We start from the raw sequence: 17,833 nt of genomic DNA, 5'->3' as shown, positions 1-17,833 counted from the left end.
CTCAGACGAGGGTGACAACAATATAATGAATGATTTTGGGATGGGATAAACTGGCTGAGGTATGAATGCAGACAGATTATTTATGTGACATAGACAACACAAAATAATAGCATGAGCAGAGCAGGACCCTACCAGATGCTAAAAAAAATTGTTTGTATCCCCTCTAAAGCTAATCTGTCTCTTTCACTCCTTTTATATCAACATACAGTACAAGGCACCATGTAGTTTGATGGCTTTACTCTGATTGTTCTAAGATGAAGAATAAGATGAACCATATCTGGAACTCGCTGCTAGAGGAGTGAATAATTATTTTTAGACAGTTAAAGAGGCACTTGAACGGACAAGGTATAGAAGGGTAAGGATCGGATGCAGGCAGTTGGTGATTAGTGCAAATGGGCAATAAGATCAGCGTGGATGTGCTGGGCTAAAGAGCCAGTTTCTGTGTTGTACAAGGGACTCCAAGCAGTTACAATCTAGTTCAGCAGGTCAGAGACAAACAAAAGTTTCTTCATTTAGAATAATACCATGACATTCTCTACCACAAAGTGGTACAAGTCAAGTTGCTGAATATATTTTAAGGGAATAGATACATTTTTATATACAGAAATAATCAAGTGATACGAGGAGTGCGAGAATATTGGATAGAAATAGATTAGATCGCCAATTAAACTTATTTTGTTTCTACTTTTCCATGAACTACCTTCAGGAAACTGACTCCTATCTGATCAGCAAGGACATACTAGATTGTAAATTCCACATCCTTCTCCATTCAGTTATCTAAATCCTCCTGAACCTTCTCTGTTTCCTTTACACAGTTTGTACTGCCATCTGGCTTTATAATACCAGTAGATCTGGATAGATTACACTTGATAACTTCATCCAAATCACTGAAAATGATTATGAACAGCTTGCGGTCTCCACTACGCACAGCCTGCAACCTGAAAATAACTTGTGTACCCTTGTTCTATATTTTCTGTCCATTCCACAGGGTATTAGCTCCAACGCCTTGTGTGGCACTTTTCTGAAGACCTCCTAAAAGGTCCAAATACTTGACATCACTGATTAACCTTCATTTATTCTGCAGCCTCCTCCAGTCCTACATTCTAATCTCTAGTCTCTGGATCCTGCTCCATCTGCCTATGATCCACATTTAGCTCTACCACTGATTGCAAGAAAATGAGTGACTCTGCCTTTAGGAGCCCCTAGAATTTCCTTTCAGTTGCATTTTTCCTCATCGCTCTAAAATTTTGTGCTCTGTACGTTGCTTTTAAACTTTTGCTGATGTTTAAAAAACTGTAAGAAATTAAAATGGAAGAAACTGTTGTGAAGGGCTGAAGTAGTCACCACAGGTCAAGTCAATCCTTTGACAGGGAAATGAAATATGGGCCAAAAGCACTGGTGTGAAGCTGGTCGCCAGAACTTCCTTAATCCTTTCCTGTTTTGTCTAGTGGGTCACTCTATTTGATTCACTGTGTTGTTCCAGTTAGCTGATGATGTTAAACATTTAGGAAAACACGGGAAATTACATGCTGCATGCAACAGCAGAAAGTGTCCTTTACAAATTATTTTGTTGACTGAATGTTACAACACAATAATTAAATATAGGGAAAAGGAAAGCATTTAAGTCACATAATGTTCATAGAATCATAGCACACAGAAACAAGCCCTACATCTCACTATGTCCCCTTGTAAGTAACCTGTCAAAGAGAGCTGCTTTTTAACTTCTTTCATTGACCAAGATTTTCTAGTTGCCTGCCCATTTAATTCTCTATCCCACTCTGACCTTGCTGCCTTTAGAACTCTATCCTGTTTTGAAACTGCAAAGACAATTACAAATAACAGCATCTGGTCTTCCATCTAGGCACATTACAGTCCTCAAGAATCAACAGTTAATACGTCAGACTGCCAGTTTGTGTCCAACCCTGGAGTTCTGATAAAAAGTCATCAACCTGCAATATTAACAGTATTTTTCTCTCCAATTATGCTGCCCTACCCTCTATCTATTTTCATCATTCCTTTGAGCATCAGATTTTCAATAATTCCAGTTTTGTTTTTTTACTTCTTTTCTCATTCACCTCTTTCAACCTGTACTTTTACTCAAATGACCTGCAAAAAGCAAGCATTCACCAACTTCCTTCAGCATACACCACCTGTCTCTGTCGGCCCCCATCCTACTACATAAAGAAAGGACTTCTCCGCTTCCCTTCCCTAATCCTCTAACTCAACTTGAACATGCTTGAATCCAAACCTTTCCTATTCGTGATGAAAAGTTATCATCCTAAAAAGTGAATGTTAAGAATTCTCACTGTAGATGCTACCTGTCCTGTGAAATAATTCCAGTATGTTGTTTTTAATTTCAATTTGTCATAGTGCCATGAAATGCCTGGCTATTTCCATGGATCAGGAGTTGTTAACGAGGCTCAGAATCCCAGTGCTGTGGTCTACAACACACATGTATGAATGTACAATTGCATGATGATACAAACAATTATATCCATGCCAACTTTCATCCCACAGATTACTCAATTAATAGCATTAAAATTCAAATTCACAAGCCAGGAAAAGCCTAACATCAGACATCTCCTTATGAGACTACAAAAATCAAGTTTATTTGGAGCCACAAGAAGCAAACATCATCAATTGTAGAGTGGACAGATAAATGTATAGCACAAGACTCAATTTACATCTATTGAGACAGAATTTGGTGATTTAAACATCTTGATTGAATTCATTGAAATATATATTCACATTTCTCAATACACAAGTAGTGGAAAGTATTTAACCTACCTTCAGGATTTCGCTCTGATTATCAAAGAAAGCACAAAGGAAAACAGAACCCAGTAAACAACATGGCAGTCATGTGGTTAAAACCCAAAACCTGGGTATCTTTTCTCAACTCTATCTATTCATACCTTACACGTGTCTTTCCTTTTTGTTTATACGCAACATCACATAATGGTTTGCGATGAAAAGAACTTAAAGCCTACATAATTTCACCTATCCAAAATAATCTGTAATACTTATTAGTCACATTAACAAACTTAAATTTAAATGTTAAGTGTGTTTTGTTTTCTCTATTTTGCTTCAGTACCAACACTTGACTCAATTTTGCAATTTCTATGGATATTTTATTTATATCTACATTTTCAAATGCTTTTCCCTGAGATCTTTCATTTTTGATATTATACTTTCTTATAAGAGGTGGTTTGACCCCTCAAGTCTAGGCCAGCTCTCAGAGAATTCTAATCCTCCACTTGTTTCTCTCTCACTAGTCTCACATATACCTATTAATTTTTGTCTGATTCTCCCACTATCTACTAACTCCAGGAATAAATTTCAGCAGCTAACTAACCTGTCAACCAACAAGACTTTGCGATGCTGAGGCTTTTATAAGGCAATGGTGTATACTCACTTGGAGTATTGTGAGCAGTTTGGGACCCTTAAGAAAGGATGTGCTGACATTGGAGAGATTTTAAAAGAGGTTCATGAAAGTGATTTAAAATCAGAATAAGGTTTAATATCACCAGCATATGATGTGAAATTTGTTGTTTTTGCAGCAGCAGTACAATGCAATACTTAATAAAAAGTGAATTACAATGAGTAGCGATATATATATAAAATAGTTACCGTAAATTAAATAAGTTGTGCAATAAATGCTATCAGAAATCTGATAGCAGAGGGCAAGATGCTATTCCTAAATTGTTGAGTGTGTGCCTTCAGGCTCCTGTACTTCTCCCTGTGGGTAACAATGTGGAGAGGGTATGTCCTGGGTGATGGGGGTCCTTAATGATGGATGATGCCTTTTGAAGCTTTGGTTCTTGAAGGTGTTCTGATGCTGGGGAAAGCCTGTGCCTTTGATGAAGCTTACAACTTTCTGCTTCTTGTTTTGATCCTGTGCAGTGGCCACTCCCCCATACTAGCCAGTTAGAATGCTCTCCACGGAACATCTGTAGAAATTTGCAAATGTCTTTGGTGACATACCAAATCTCCTCAAACTCCTAATGAAATATAGCCGCTATAATGGATTCTTTATAACTGCATCGATATGTTGAGCCCGAATAGATCCTCAGAGACGTTGACACCCAGGAACTTGAAATTGCCCACTCTTTCCATTTCTGATCCCCCTACGAGGACTGGTGTGTGTTCCCTTCTTAAGTCTACAATCAGTTCTTCGGTATTACTGATGCTGACTGCAAGGTTGTTGCTGCAACACCACTCAACTAGTTGATATATTTCACACCTGTACACCTTCTCATCACTATCTGAAATTCTGCCAATAATAGTTGTCTCATCAGCATATTTATAGATGACATTTGAGCTGTGCCTAGGCACCCAGTCATGGGTGTAGAGAGAGTAGAGCAGTGGGCTAATCACACATCCTGGAGGTTCACCAGTGTTGATTATCAGTGAGGTGGAGATGTTATTTCCAATTCGCACTGACACTGGTCTTCTGGTAAAGAAGTCAAGGGTCCAGTTGCAGAGGGAGGTATGAAGGCCCAGGTTTTGGGGCTTTTCAATCAGAACTGTAGGAATGATTGTGTTAAATGCTGAGCTGTAGTCAATAAACAGCATCCTAACATAAGTATTAGTATTCGGGTTCAGGATTAAAAGGCTTATCATATGAGGAGCATTTGTTGGCTCTGGGTTTGTACTCTATGTAATTTGGAGGGATGGAGAGGAGGGGTGATATCTCATTGAAACCTATCAAATGTTGAAAGGCTTTGATAGAGTGGATGTGGAAAGGACGTTTCCTATGCTGGGGGAGTCTAAGACTTTATGTCACAGCCTCAGAATAGAGGGGCATCCATTTAGAACAGCGATGAAGAGGAATTTCTTTAGCCAGAGAGTGGTGAATCTATGAAATCCATTGACACAGGCAGCTGTGAGGCCAAGTCATTGGGTATTTAAAGGCAGAAGTTGATGGATTCTTGATTAGTCAGGGCATGAAAGGATAGAGGAAGAAGGCAGGAGAATGGAGCTGACTGGGAAATGGATCAGTCATGATGGAATGGTGGAACAGATGTGATGGGCCAAATTGTCTAATTCTGCTCCTACGTCTTATGGGCTTATGGACATGTACTGATGTCATTGTTTATGTGGGAGGAAAACATAGCACCGAGGTAAAATCTACACATCCACAGGAGGAATTTTCAAACTCCATACAGACAGCACCAGAGACGAGAATTGAACCCATGTCACTGAGCAACAGCTGTATCAGCTGCAGCAACTCTCTGCTCTGTTACTGCTGAGTAGTAAGGGTAGTACCTATTAAATACCTGCACTAGATTTGTAGTTTGTGGCTGTATTTACAAATGTACTCAAGTCAGTTTGCCAATCCCTGTATTGCACTAGGATTTCTGCAGCTTTAAGTTAGTATTTACCTTAATAAGTAGATGAAATCTGGGGGCAGTCGGTGAGAATACAGGGATAGTAACTTGCAGAGAAAATCAATGGACAATTGAATTGCTCTGAAAATTCAACATAAGAGGGTTGGGCTGTAACTGCCTCTTTTGTTATAAGGAAATATGGAATATAGTGTCCTTTACAAGGACAATAATGAACCAGATGAGTTTTTAAATGCCAAACCAGTAGTGTACTGTACTGTATCCTATTGCACAACTTAAATTCAAATTCAAGTTACCCTGTCCATCTACTGCAATGGACATTGAACTCTGGATCAATGGTCTAGCTATCTTGATGTCAAACCACTAACTTAATCACATTGCTGTCTTACTTTTAAATTAAATAACACTGCAAACCAATGAACCATCGGATCAAACAAATCATCTTTTGAATAAGACTTAATTCTGATCTTTCAGCATATGTAGGATAATGCAGTTTAGTTGCAGCTCCCTGTTAAAATCCATTATAGATTTATTCCACCAGTATCTGTTACCTTCTAATAGCAAGATTGTATCATGACATTCACTTGATTATTCTTTTAACAGTAATATGTAACTTTTTGCAGCAACAATCAGATCATGCAAATGCAGGCATTTTGAACTTCCTGCTGCTGTCATCCCAATTATTTTTCAACTTTGGAATTCTCATAGGCATTTGACTAAAAATTTACCTCCAAGTTCCTGCAATACCCTGAAGTTACACCAGTAGGTCTAAGCATTGGAACTGTGTCAATCAGACCTGCAGATGGTTTAGTGATTCCAAGCATTTCAATGGTGTGGTCCCAGACACACAAGCATGTTTCAGGAAATTTACAGTATATTAAAAAATAACAGAGTGGACTTAATCATATATGCAATTTTTTTCATGTTTTCTTGCATTTTATTTTTAACATTAGGTTGTTATTTTGGTTGATTTCATAGCAAAATTAATTTTGAATTCAAAGTTCAAAATACAGTTATTATCAAAGTAGGTCTACTTTATGTAACCTTGAGATTTGTCTCCTTACAGGCAGTCACAAAACACAGAAACTGAATAGAACCCATTAAAACAAAAGACTATCAAACACCCAATGTGCAAAGAAATACACAAATCACGCAAACAATAAAAGTAAGAAAATAGCATTCAGAACTAAAGTTCACAAAAGTGAGTCATAGACACCGAAGCCAGGCATCACTACAGCCAATACAGAAGCCCATTAGTTGCAGGTCACAGCCTCAGTTCAGCATAGAGACAAGTAAACCTCGTGAAGCAGCAAGCTGAACTGGCTCGTCCCTCACCTCTAACCCTGACACCCTGACCTTTTCAATCTGGCCCGGTGCTTAAATCGTCCAAACCTCAGGTTGTTCCTCGCTCTTGGACCTGGGTACTACTGCTTTGTTAAGCTCTCAGGCCTATGCCTCACCGCCTTGATACACTGTACCCAACCTTTTCAATTCAGCTCAGCGCTCAGATCTGGTCTTTTCTTGCTTTTGGGCCCGGTCTCCATCTAAACCTTGCCTCACCTCCACTCGCCTCCGTACAACCTCATCAAATTGCCTCCAAGGTGGCTCATTCCCCACTCTCTGGTCTGGACCCCACCACCTCCATTTTGCCCACACATACTACACTGCAACTGTCCTGCTCCTCCAAGATCAGTTCACACCGCAAAAATGTCACGTCATTCAGGCGATTCAAAAGTTCATCTCCAACAGTGAAGTTACAGGCTGTTGTTTGCAGTGATGTCTACCAGAAAAAGTATGATTAATAAAGATATTAGTTGTTTTCTGTTTTATTGGCCACAAGCAGGTAGTTGCTGATCTTCTAAATAACACGCTTCTCCCTCCTGCCATCTGGCAAAAGGTACCGAAGCATTTGGGCTCTCACGTCCAGACTATGCAACAGTTTCTTCCCCCAAGCCATCAGACTTCTCAATACCCAGAGTCTAGACTGACATCTACGTCATTTATTATTATATTGTAACTTGTCCCCTACTGTGCCTTGTCTTGTTTATTAATTATTGTACTCCCCTGCACTGTTTTGTGCACTTTATATAGTCCTGTGCAAGTCTGTAGTCTAGTGCAGTTTTTATGTTGTTTTACATAGTCTAGTGTAGCCTTGTGCTGTCTCACATAGTCTAGGGTAGTTTTGTGTTGTTTCATGTAGCACCAGGGTCTTGGAGGAACGTTGTTTCGTTTTTACTGTGTACTGTACCAGCAGTCTATGGTCAAAATGACAATAAACTTGACTTGACCTGAACAACAAAATGGTTTAAAAAGAAGAAAATTTGTGTTTTGGAATGGCCAAGTAAAGTCTGGACCTTAATCCTATAGAAATGTTGTGGAAGGACCTGATGCAAGCAGTTCATGTAAGGAAGCCCACAAACACCCCAGAGCTGGAGCAGTTTTGTCAGGAGGAATGGTCTAAAATTCCTCCAAGCCAATGTGCAGAATTGATCAACAGTTACCAGACACTTTTGGTTGAAGTTATAGCTATACAAGGGGATCAAACCAGTTACTGAAAGCAAAGGTTTACATAATTCTTCCAAAAAATACATGTGATATTGGACCTTTTTTCTCACTACATAAATTAAAAAGTATAATTAAAAAAATTTAATTGGGTTCTCTTTATCTAGTTTTAGCACTTATGTGAGGATCTGATCTCATTTGATCTAGGTCACATTTATGCAGAACTAGAAAAAATCCTACAGGGTTCACAAACTTTTTAGCACTAGTGTAAATAACGCTGTAAAGAACCAGGTGAATTACTGATTCCTGAAGAACATGATCTAAGTCTAAAACATTCAAAATTCAATACCATAACCGCCCACTCCCCCCCCCACCCATTGAAACTCATCACTGAACGTCAAGATCTGGGTCTCGCTACTTCCTTTTGCAACTGGATCATTGATTTGCTCACTGGCAGAAGTCAACTACTATGGATCGGCAACAACATCTTGCACCAAAATCAAGAATCCCCACCATCCACGTCATGTTCTCTTCTCACTGCTGCCATCAGGAAGGAAGTACAGATGCCTTGGGTCCCACACCACAAGATTCAGGAATAGTTATTACCCTTCAACCATCAGGCTCCTGAACCATTCATGGATAACTTCACTCACCTCAACACTGTACTGATTTGACAACCTATTGCCTCAAACTGTACAACTCATGTTCTTAGTATAACTAATTTACTTATATACTATTATTTGTTTTAATGTATTTTCCCAGTTTATCATCTTTTGCACATTGGTTGCTTGTCAGTCTTTGTATGTAGCTTTTCATTGACTCTTGTATTTCTTTGTTCTACTGTGAATACCCACAAGAAAATGAATCTCATGGCAGCATATGATGACATATACACACTTTGATAATAGATTTACTTCGAACCATCAGCCCAGGTGCACCACATGGTTATGCACTTCAAGTGCTCTACTCACTTTATACTTGTGATTACGTGGCTATGGATAGCTCTAATGCTGTATTCATGTTTGCTGATGACACCACTGTTGTTGGCTGAGTCAAAAGTGGTGACAAATAGGCATATTAGAGGACAACTGAAAATCTAGTTCAGTGGTGCCACAACAACCAACTCTCAGTCAAGGTCAGCAAAACCAAAGAGGTGAATATTGACAAGAGAAAGAAGCCAAAGTTCTATGGAACCAGGCCTCAATAGGGGAATATAGATGGAGAGGTTCATTAGTTTGAAATTCTTTGGCATCAATATATCAGAGGACTGTCCTGGGCACAGCATGTAAGTGCAATTACAAAAATACACAATTATGACAGCACCTCTACTTTCTTATAAGTTTGCACAGACCACAGTAGACTGTATCATAACTGGCTGCATCATGGCCTGGTATGGAAAAGCAATGCCTAGGAATGGAAAAGGCTATAGGAAGTGGTGATTCAGTCCAGTTCAGCACAGGCAAAGCCCTCCCACCACCGAGTACATTTACATGGAGCATTGCCACAAGAAAGCAGAATCCATCATCAAAGACTTCCACCACCCAAGCCATGCCCTCTACTTGCTACTACCATTAGACAGGAAGTACTCCACCAAGTTCTGAAACAGTTATTACCCTATACCCATCAGGCTCCTGAAATGATGTGAATAACTTCATTCAGCACAACGAAAGACTGATTCTATGACCTATGGATTCACTATGAACAAATATTTACTATTCATGTCCTCACTATTATTATTTGTAGTTTGTCTTCTTCTGCACATTGGTATTTGGCAATCTTTGACTATTTATGTACAATTTTCAGTTAAATTCTGTTGTATTTCTTTATTTCCTCTAAATGTCTGCAAGAAAATTAATCTCAAAGTAGTATATGATAACTTATAGGTGCTTTGATGAAAGATTTACTTGGTGTTTTGAAGAGCTTTTAAACACTGGCAATCACCCACATCAGCGCCAATCTCCCAAATGACCTGATAGGTGGATGCTGTCTCCCTTGTATTACATTCAGCTCTGGATCAACAATAAGAATGCACAAGTCAGAATGCTACTGACTACAGCTCAGCATTCAACACCATAATATCAAATAAGTTCATCTCTAATCTCCTGGACTTGGCCTTAGGGCTTCCATATGCAATGGCTTTTAGATTTTCTGACTGGCAAACCTCAGACAGTTAGAATAGGTCATAACATTTCATCCACCCGATACTCCCCAGGGTTGGGAGCTGAATACTCTGCTCTGCTCCCTGTGTGCCTTGTGCTATGGCGTCAGAACAACATGAGGACAACCATGTCCTCAGCAGAGCTGCCATAGAGATGGTCAACAGGTGCAAAGGCACTTGAGAGTCCTAGTGCAGGACTCCCTGCAGTTTAACTTGAAGATTGAGCCAGTAGTAAGGAAGACAAATATAACGTTAGCATTCATTTCAAGGGCTAGAATAAAAAAGCAAGAATGAAATGCCAAGGCTTTATAATTCATTGGTCAGACTACACTCAGAGGATTTTGAGCAGTTTTGGGTCCCTTATCTATGAAAGGGTGTGCTGGCATAGAGAGGGTCGAGAGGAGGTTTACATGAATGATCATATGAATGAAGGGGTTAAAGTATGAAGAGCATTTGATGGTTTAGAAGAATGAAGGGGAATCTCATTGAAAGCTACTGAATCTTGAAAGGCCTAGAGTGGACACAGAAGAGATGTTTCCAATAGTGGACACCCTTTTAGAACAGAGGGGAGGTTGATTTTTTTTTAAAGCCAGAGGTGGTGAATCTGTGAAATTCATTGCCAGGTAGCTGTAGAGGCCAAGAAATTAGGTATATTTTAAAGCAGAGGTTAATATTAAGGGCAACAAATGTTATGGTAAGAAGGCAGGAGAATGGAGTTCTGAGGGAAAATAAATCAGCCATGATTGAATGGCCTAATTCTGTTCCTACATCTTATGATCATATATGGTCTTACGCTGCCTGACCAACTGAAGGGGTTGTTTGTTGTTCCAGATTCCAGCATCTGCAGTCTCATGTCTCCATATGATTAAATTCATTCATTGGATAGGGAATAGAATATCAAGCAACATACACAAAATGCTGGAGAAACTCAGCAGGCCAGGTAGCATCTATGGAAAAGAGTAAACAGTTGATGTTTCAGGCCAAGAGTCGTCATCAGGACTGGACTGGAAAGGAAGGGAAGAAGTCAGAGTAAGAAGGTGGGAGGAGGGGAGCTGGGAAGTTGATTGATGAAAGATAAATGGCTGGTGTAGGGGGAAATCTGATATGAGAAGATAGAAACCATAGGGGAAAAAAAAGATACCACTTTTTCTGGAAGAAGGAGCTTAGTGCTTGGTGAAGCAGGCTCCCACTCTATGTCGGGTCTCCCTGATACACTATATGCCACACCGGGAGCATCGGGTACAGTAGATGACCCGAACAGACTAATAGGTGAAGTGCCAATTCACCTGGAAGGATTGTTTGGGCCCTGAGGGAGGAGGTGCTTCTGACTGCAAGGACGTAATAGGTGGGAGATCAGTGGGGCATGATGAGAGGATAAGGGAATTGCATAGGGAACAATCCCTGTGGAGGGTTGAAAGTGGGGGGGGGGGGAGGGAAAGATGCGCTTGATGGATTCTGTTGGAGATGGCAGAAGAAATGGAAAATAATGTGCTGGACACAGAGGCTGTTGGGGTGGTAGGTGATGACAAGAGGAACACTATGGTGTGGTAACAGGAGGATGACATGAGGACATGTATGAAATGGAAGAGATGCAGATGAGGGCAGCATTGATGGTGGGGGAAGAGAAGCCCCTTTCTTTGAAGAAGGAGGGCATCTTATTAGATCGGGAATGAAAAGCCCCATCCTGAGAGTAGATGTGGAGGAACTGTGAGAAAGGGATGGCATTTTCACAAATAGGGTGGGAAGAGTTATAGTCCAGATACCCATTTCAATTCTACTTCCCATTCCAACATGTCAGTCCATAGCCACTTCTACTGCCGCCATGAGGCCACAATCAAGTTGGAGGAGCAATACCTTATATTTCATCTGGGTAGCCTCCAACCTGATGGCACGAACATCGATTCCTTGAACATCTGGAATTGCCCCTCCCCCTTTCCCCATTCCTGTTTTCCTCTTCAACCTTATCTCCTTAGCTGCCCATCACCTCTCTCTGGTGCTCCGCCCCCTTCCCTTTCTTACATTGTCTTCTATCCTCTCCTATTAGATACTCCCTCCTCCAGCCCTTTCTCTCTTTCACCAATCGACTTCCCAGCTCTTTACTTCATCCCCTCCCCCTCTCTTGGTTTCACCTTTCACCTGCCACTTTGTACTTCCTCCCATCCCCCTACCTTTTTACTCTGATTTCTCCCCTTCCTTTCTAGTACTAATGAAGGGTCTTGGACCGAAATATCAGCTATTTACTATTTTCCATAAATGCTGTCTGGCCTGCTAAGTTCCTCCAGCATTTTGTGTGTTGCTTTGGATTTCCAGCATCTGCAGATTTTCTTGTGTTTGAGAACATCAAGCAGTCTGTCAGGTTTGAAATATATGAAAGTTTACTTGAGCAACAGCAAAACTATGTATAGATTTAATCATGTATAAAATTACAAGAGGCTACACAAGGAGAGTGGATTTCCCTTTGCAGAATATCAAGGTTGCGTATATCAAAGACACATGCTGAAAGGATCTGAATTCACTCATTTGAGATGTTCTGGGACTCACAATCAGAATTCCCTACTCCAGAGGACTGTGACACTGCTTGTCACTCAGTAGATTCTTAAAAGAGATCAATATGTTTTTACATATTAAAGAAATCAGGCAAGAAGAAGATTGGTTGTAATTTAATTAAAATACTTTTCTAGAGATTATAATTTCAATGTTCAAGTATTTTATTTTGCCAATTCTACTTTTTAGAAAATTTAAAGACATTTATTAAATATTTAAATTATAGACGCAGTTAATTCTAACTGACCCAAATTTACTTTGCAAGCTCATTAAAGAATCAGTGCTAATAAGCAGTTCAAGACTGGCACTTAAGTTACTAGTCAGGATTACACCAGTTTGACAGTGAAACAACAGAACTTATGGGTACCTGTTGATGTACAATAAGAAACTGCAACATCTCCCCCGAGTGTGGCAGGTGGGAAGCTTTCCTTTAAGAACACCGACAGCAATACACTCTTTGATGTCCCAGGTTCTGAGAAACAATACAGCATCATTACCTTCTTCCTCAAGCTCAATGCAAGAACAATTAAATCCTCTGCACTCCCTGAGTGCAGACTTTGAGAGAAGTTATTAAAAGTTGTACCTCTACTAATATGAAGCTTTGAATATTTGCTGGAACTATATTATCTTGCAGGGAGGAGCAAAAAATTATTTAAATGTCAGAACTTCTGAAATTTCAGGTAACCTCAAAATTCTCTCAGGTCTTCTGCTTAAACGAATCTCCAAATCCATTTCAATCAGTTTAGTTATGTGCAAAGCTAATTCAGGGTTATAACGACATAATAATCCGAATTTACTCAATTGTTACTGGATCATATGTTTTTCTAATATTTCAAAGATTAGACATCAACACCAGTTTGCATTACAGAAATTAAAAATCAGGAATTAAAATTTTGAAATATATTATTACGCTATTAATATGCTTTAGGAAATTTTTGTATTTAGATAATCCTTCAGGATTATGACTTGCTTCCACTCCAGTCCAGAAGTGAACATTTACCAAAAAAAATCTATTTTTATTTTAGATACAATCAATTTGACCTTACACAAATTTAACTTGCAAGCTTTATTAAAAATATATGGGCACTGTGGTGTTAAGAATATATAAACCAACAGATCTGATTAGAATTAAACAGCCACAAAAATAAACCAGTGTAGCGATGTACTACATACAGAGCTAGAGACAACGACACACAGTTGGGAAGTCATTTCGAGACTAGTTTATTCAAACTTCGCGGCGCTGGCATTTAATCCCTAGCGCCCGCCCTCTCCGGGTGGAAATGACGTTGGTCCACCGTGAAAACCTACTCTTTCCCCCCCCCCCCCCCCCAATGTCCAGAACGTACGTGGACCCGTTGTTGTTGATCACCATGAACGGCCCCTCATACGGCCACTGTAGCGGTGCCCGGTGTCTGCCCCTTCGTACAAACACAAACTTACAGTTCTGCAGGTCTTTGGGTACATGGGTCGGGGTCCGTCCGTGCTGTGAAGTCGAGACGGGGGGCCAGGTTGCCGAGCCTTTTGCATAGTCTGTCCAGGACTGCTGCGGGTTCTTCCTCTTGCCTCCTTGGGGCTGGTATGAACTCTCCTGGGACGGCCAGGGGTGCGCCGTACACCAACTCGGCAGACGAGGCATGCTGATCCTCTTTGGGTGCTGTGCGAATTCAAAACAAGACCCAGGGAAGCTCGTCCACCCGGTTAGGGTCCTCACAGACGGGCCATGAGAGCCGACTTCAAGTGGCGGTGGAAGCGTTCCACTAGTCCAGGGGGGTCAAACTCATTTTAGGTCACAGGCCGGATTGAGCAAAATGTAGCTTCATGCGGGCCAGATCAGTCGGACGCGTGCGAATGCAGCTTTCGTTGCCACCGTTTTTTCAGCCTGCTTCTCATGTGTCTCAGTCTCTGCTATAACTACAAAGTGTTTCACTTTACAAATTCTGTTTCTTATGAAGAAGACTGCCGAATAAACACTAAAAACCCTGAAAACCTGGTACCTGAATAAACTCAGCATTAGCCATATCATACGCCATAGGCGCTTCGATTACTGGGGCCAGCTTTAATAGTAATTAGATATTATCTCGCGGGCCAAAGATAATTCCACCGCGGGCCGGATTTGGCCTGTGGGCCTTGAGTTTGACATATATGCACTAGTCCATTCGACTGTGGGTGGTAGGCAGTTGTGTGGTGTAGCTGCGTTCCCAACAGGCTGGCCACAGCCGACCACAGGCGCCTCTGTCGGGGGTAATGTGGGCCGGTACCCCGAAACGTGCTACCCAGGTTGCAATCAGTGCTCGGGCACAGGAATCGGCAGATGCGTCGGTGAGCGGGACCGCCTCTGGCCACCTTGTGAACTGGTCTACCATAGTTAGGAGGTACCGCGCTCCTCGGGACACTGGTAGGGGGCCCACGATATCCACATGAATGTGGTCGAACCTCTGGTGGGTGGGTTCGAATTGCTGCAGTGGGGCTTTAGTGTGCCGCTGCACCTTGGCTGCTTGGCACTGCGCGCACGTTCTGGCCCATTCACTGACCTGCTTGCAAAGTCCGTGCCACGCGAACTTGCTGGAGACCAGCCGGACAGTTGTCCTGATAGATGGGTGCGCCAAACCATGTATGGAGTTGAAAACTCGCTGCCTCCAGGCTGCCGGGACAATGGGGCGAGGTTGGCCGGTAGCCACGTCGCACAGGAGGGTCCTCTCATCTGGGCCTACGAGAAAGTCTTGCAGCTGCAAACCCGAGACTGTGGTCCTGTAGCTGGGCATCTCGTCGTCTGCCTGCTGCGCCTCCGTCAGTGCTGCATAGTCCACCCCCAGGGACAGAGCCTGGATAGCTGGTCAGGAGAGTGCGTCCGCCACGATGTTGTCCTTTCCCGAGACATGCTGGATGTCCGTCGTGTACTCGGAGATGTAGGACAGATGTCGCTGCTGGCGAGCCAACCAGGGATCAGAGACCTTCGTGAACACGAAGGTCAATGGTTTGTGGTCCGTGAACGCGGTGAACAGCCTGCCTTCTAAGAAGTACCTGAAATGCTGGATTGTCAGACACAATGCCAACAGCTCCCGGTCGAAAGCACTGTACTTGAATTCGGGTGGTCGTAGGTGCTTGCTGAAGAACGCCAAGGGTTGCCAGCGCCCCTCGATGAGCTGCTCCAGCACCCCACCGACTGCTGTGTCGGATGCGTCCACTGTGAGGGCGGTCGGAACATCCGTTCTGGGGTGCACCAGCATCGCGGCATCTGCCAAGGCTTCCTTGGCTTTAACGAAAGCGGCCGTGGCCTCCCCGTCCCAAGTAATGTCCTTGCCTTTACCCGACATCAGGGTGTACAAAGAGCGCGTGATAGGGGCTGCTGAGGGGAGGAAACGGTGGTAGAAGTTCACCATACCAATGAACTTCTGCAGGCCTTTGACCATGTTGGGCCGGGCAAAGTGGCAGATCGCGTCTACCTTGGCGGGCAGAGGTGTTGCCCCGTCTTTGGTAATCCTGTGGCCCAGGAAGTCGATGGTACCGAGACCGAACTGGCATTTGGCCGGGTTGATCGTGAGGCGGAAATCACTCAGGCGGGAGTAGAGCTGGCGGAGGTGGGACAGATGCTCCTGACGACTACTGCTGGCTATAAGGATGTCATCCAAATAGATGAACGCGAAGTCCAGGTCGCGTCCCACCGCATCCATTAGCCGCTGGAATGTCTGTGCAGCATTCTTCAGGCCAAACGGCATTCGGAGGAACTCGATCAGGCCGAACGGGGTGATGAGTGCTGTTTTGGGGATGTCTTCAGGGTGCACCGGGATTTGATGGCATCCCCGGACGAGGTCTACTTTGGAAAAGATTCTTGCCCCGTGCAGGTTTGCTGCAAAGTCCTGTATGTGCGGCACGGGGTAGCGGTCTGGAGTTGTAGCCTCGTTCAGTCTGCAGTAGTCGCCGCATGGTCTCCAACTCCCAGCTGCTTTGGGCACCATGTGCAGGGGGGAGGCCCATGGGCTGTCGGACCTCCGTACGATCCCCAATTCCTCCATCCTCTTGAACTCCTCCTTCGCCAGGCGGAGCTTTTCTGGGGGGAGCCTTTGTGCGCGGGTGTGGAGGGGTGGTCCCTGGGTCGGGATGTGGTGCTGTACCCCGTGTCTGGGCATGGCTGGTGTGAACTGCAGTGCCAGAATCGATGGAAAGTCCACCAGGATTCTGGTGAATTTGTTGTCCGACAGCGTGATGGAGTCCAGGTGTAGGCCAGCAACTTGCCTTCACCCAGGGAGAACGTCTGGAAAGTCTTGGCATGTACCAGTCTTTTCCCTTGCAAGTCGAGCAGCAGGCTGTGAGCTCGCAAGAAGTCCGCCCCCAGGAGTGGTTGGGCCACCGTGGCCAGTGTGAAGTCCCACGTAAACCGGCTGGCGCCGAACTGCAGCTGCACTGTGCAAGTGCTGTAGGTCCGTATCGTGCTGCCGTTTGCGGCCCTCAGGGTGGGTCCTGGCATCCTGTTGCAGGTGGCGTACCCCGTTGGGGGCAAGACGCAGATTTCCGCTCCAGTGTCGACCAAGAAGCGGCATCTCGACTGTTTGTCCCAGATGTACAAGAGGCTGTCCTGGTGGCCAGCCGCCATAGTCATTAGCGGCAGCTGGCCCTGGCCCAGGCCCTTGCAGGGTGGGTGACAACGGCGGGCTTCTGTGCCCCATCGCTGGTGGTAGAAACACCACTGTTCACTGTCCTCCTTACTCCTGCCTCTGTGTTGTCTGTGTCCCCCTGCCGGGCCTGGTCTGGTCTGCTGTTGGGCACGTGGCCTGGTAATCTGACCAACAGATGCCACGCTCTCCCTCTTGGCTTTCCATAGCACGTCTGCCCGGGCCGCCACCTTCCGGGGGTCGCTGAGATCTGCGTCGGCCAACAGCATTCCTCGGGCAGTTGCTCTAGGAATGCTTGCTCGAACATGAGGCAGGGCTTGTGTCTGTCAGCCAGGGCCAGCATCTCGTTCATCAATGCTGACAGCAGCCTGTCTCCCAAACCGTCCAGGTGAAGCAGGCGGGCACCCCGCTCACACCGTGAGAGGCCAAAGGTCCCAATGAGCAGCACTTTGAATGCTTCATATTTGCCTTCTTCCGGGGTGACTGTATGAAATCCACAACCTGGGCGGCCGTCTCCTGGTCAAGGGCGCTCACCACGTGATAGTAACACGTGGAATCAGAAGATATCTGCCAAATCTGGAACTCGGCTTTTGCTTGGCTAAACCACACGCGTGTGTACAATGTCCTGTGTATGTTACTAAAAAGGGCTTCTTTGGTTTGTTACGAGTAGGAAT

The 17,833-nt window shown here is 43.6% G+C and overlaps 1 protein-coding gene across 4 annotated transcripts in view; it reads right to left on the bottom strand.

Moving 5' to 3' along the window:
• Positions 1–17,833, bottom strand: part of bbs9 (Bardet-Biedl syndrome 9) — a 372,439-nt gene that overhangs the window by 273,401 nt on the left and 81,205 nt on the right. For 3 of the 4 annotated variants that reach the window (XM_073049830.1, XM_073049803.1, XM_073049812.1), the window contains 2 exons: positions 12,917–13,021; positions 2,788–2,802 (listed from right to left, as the gene is read on the bottom strand). In XM_073049830.1, the coding sequence (XP_072905931.1) occupies positions 2,788–2,802; positions 12,917–13,021 (120 nt within the window). The remainder of the gene's footprint in view (positions 1–2,787; positions 2,803–12,916; positions 13,022–17,833) is intronic. The other variant, XM_073049822.1, reaches the window with a different exon arrangement.

The sequence above is a fragment of the Hemitrygon akajei genome, chromosome 1 (genome assembly GCF_048418815.1).
Source record: "Hemitrygon akajei chromosome 1, sHemAka1.3, whole genome shotgun sequence".
NCBI classification, from domain to species: domain Eukaryota; kingdom Metazoa; phylum Chordata; class Chondrichthyes; order Myliobatiformes; family Dasyatidae; genus Hemitrygon; species Hemitrygon akajei.
Note: the sequence above shows the minus strand (reverse complement) of the source record. Positions and strands in the feature narration are given on the sequence as shown.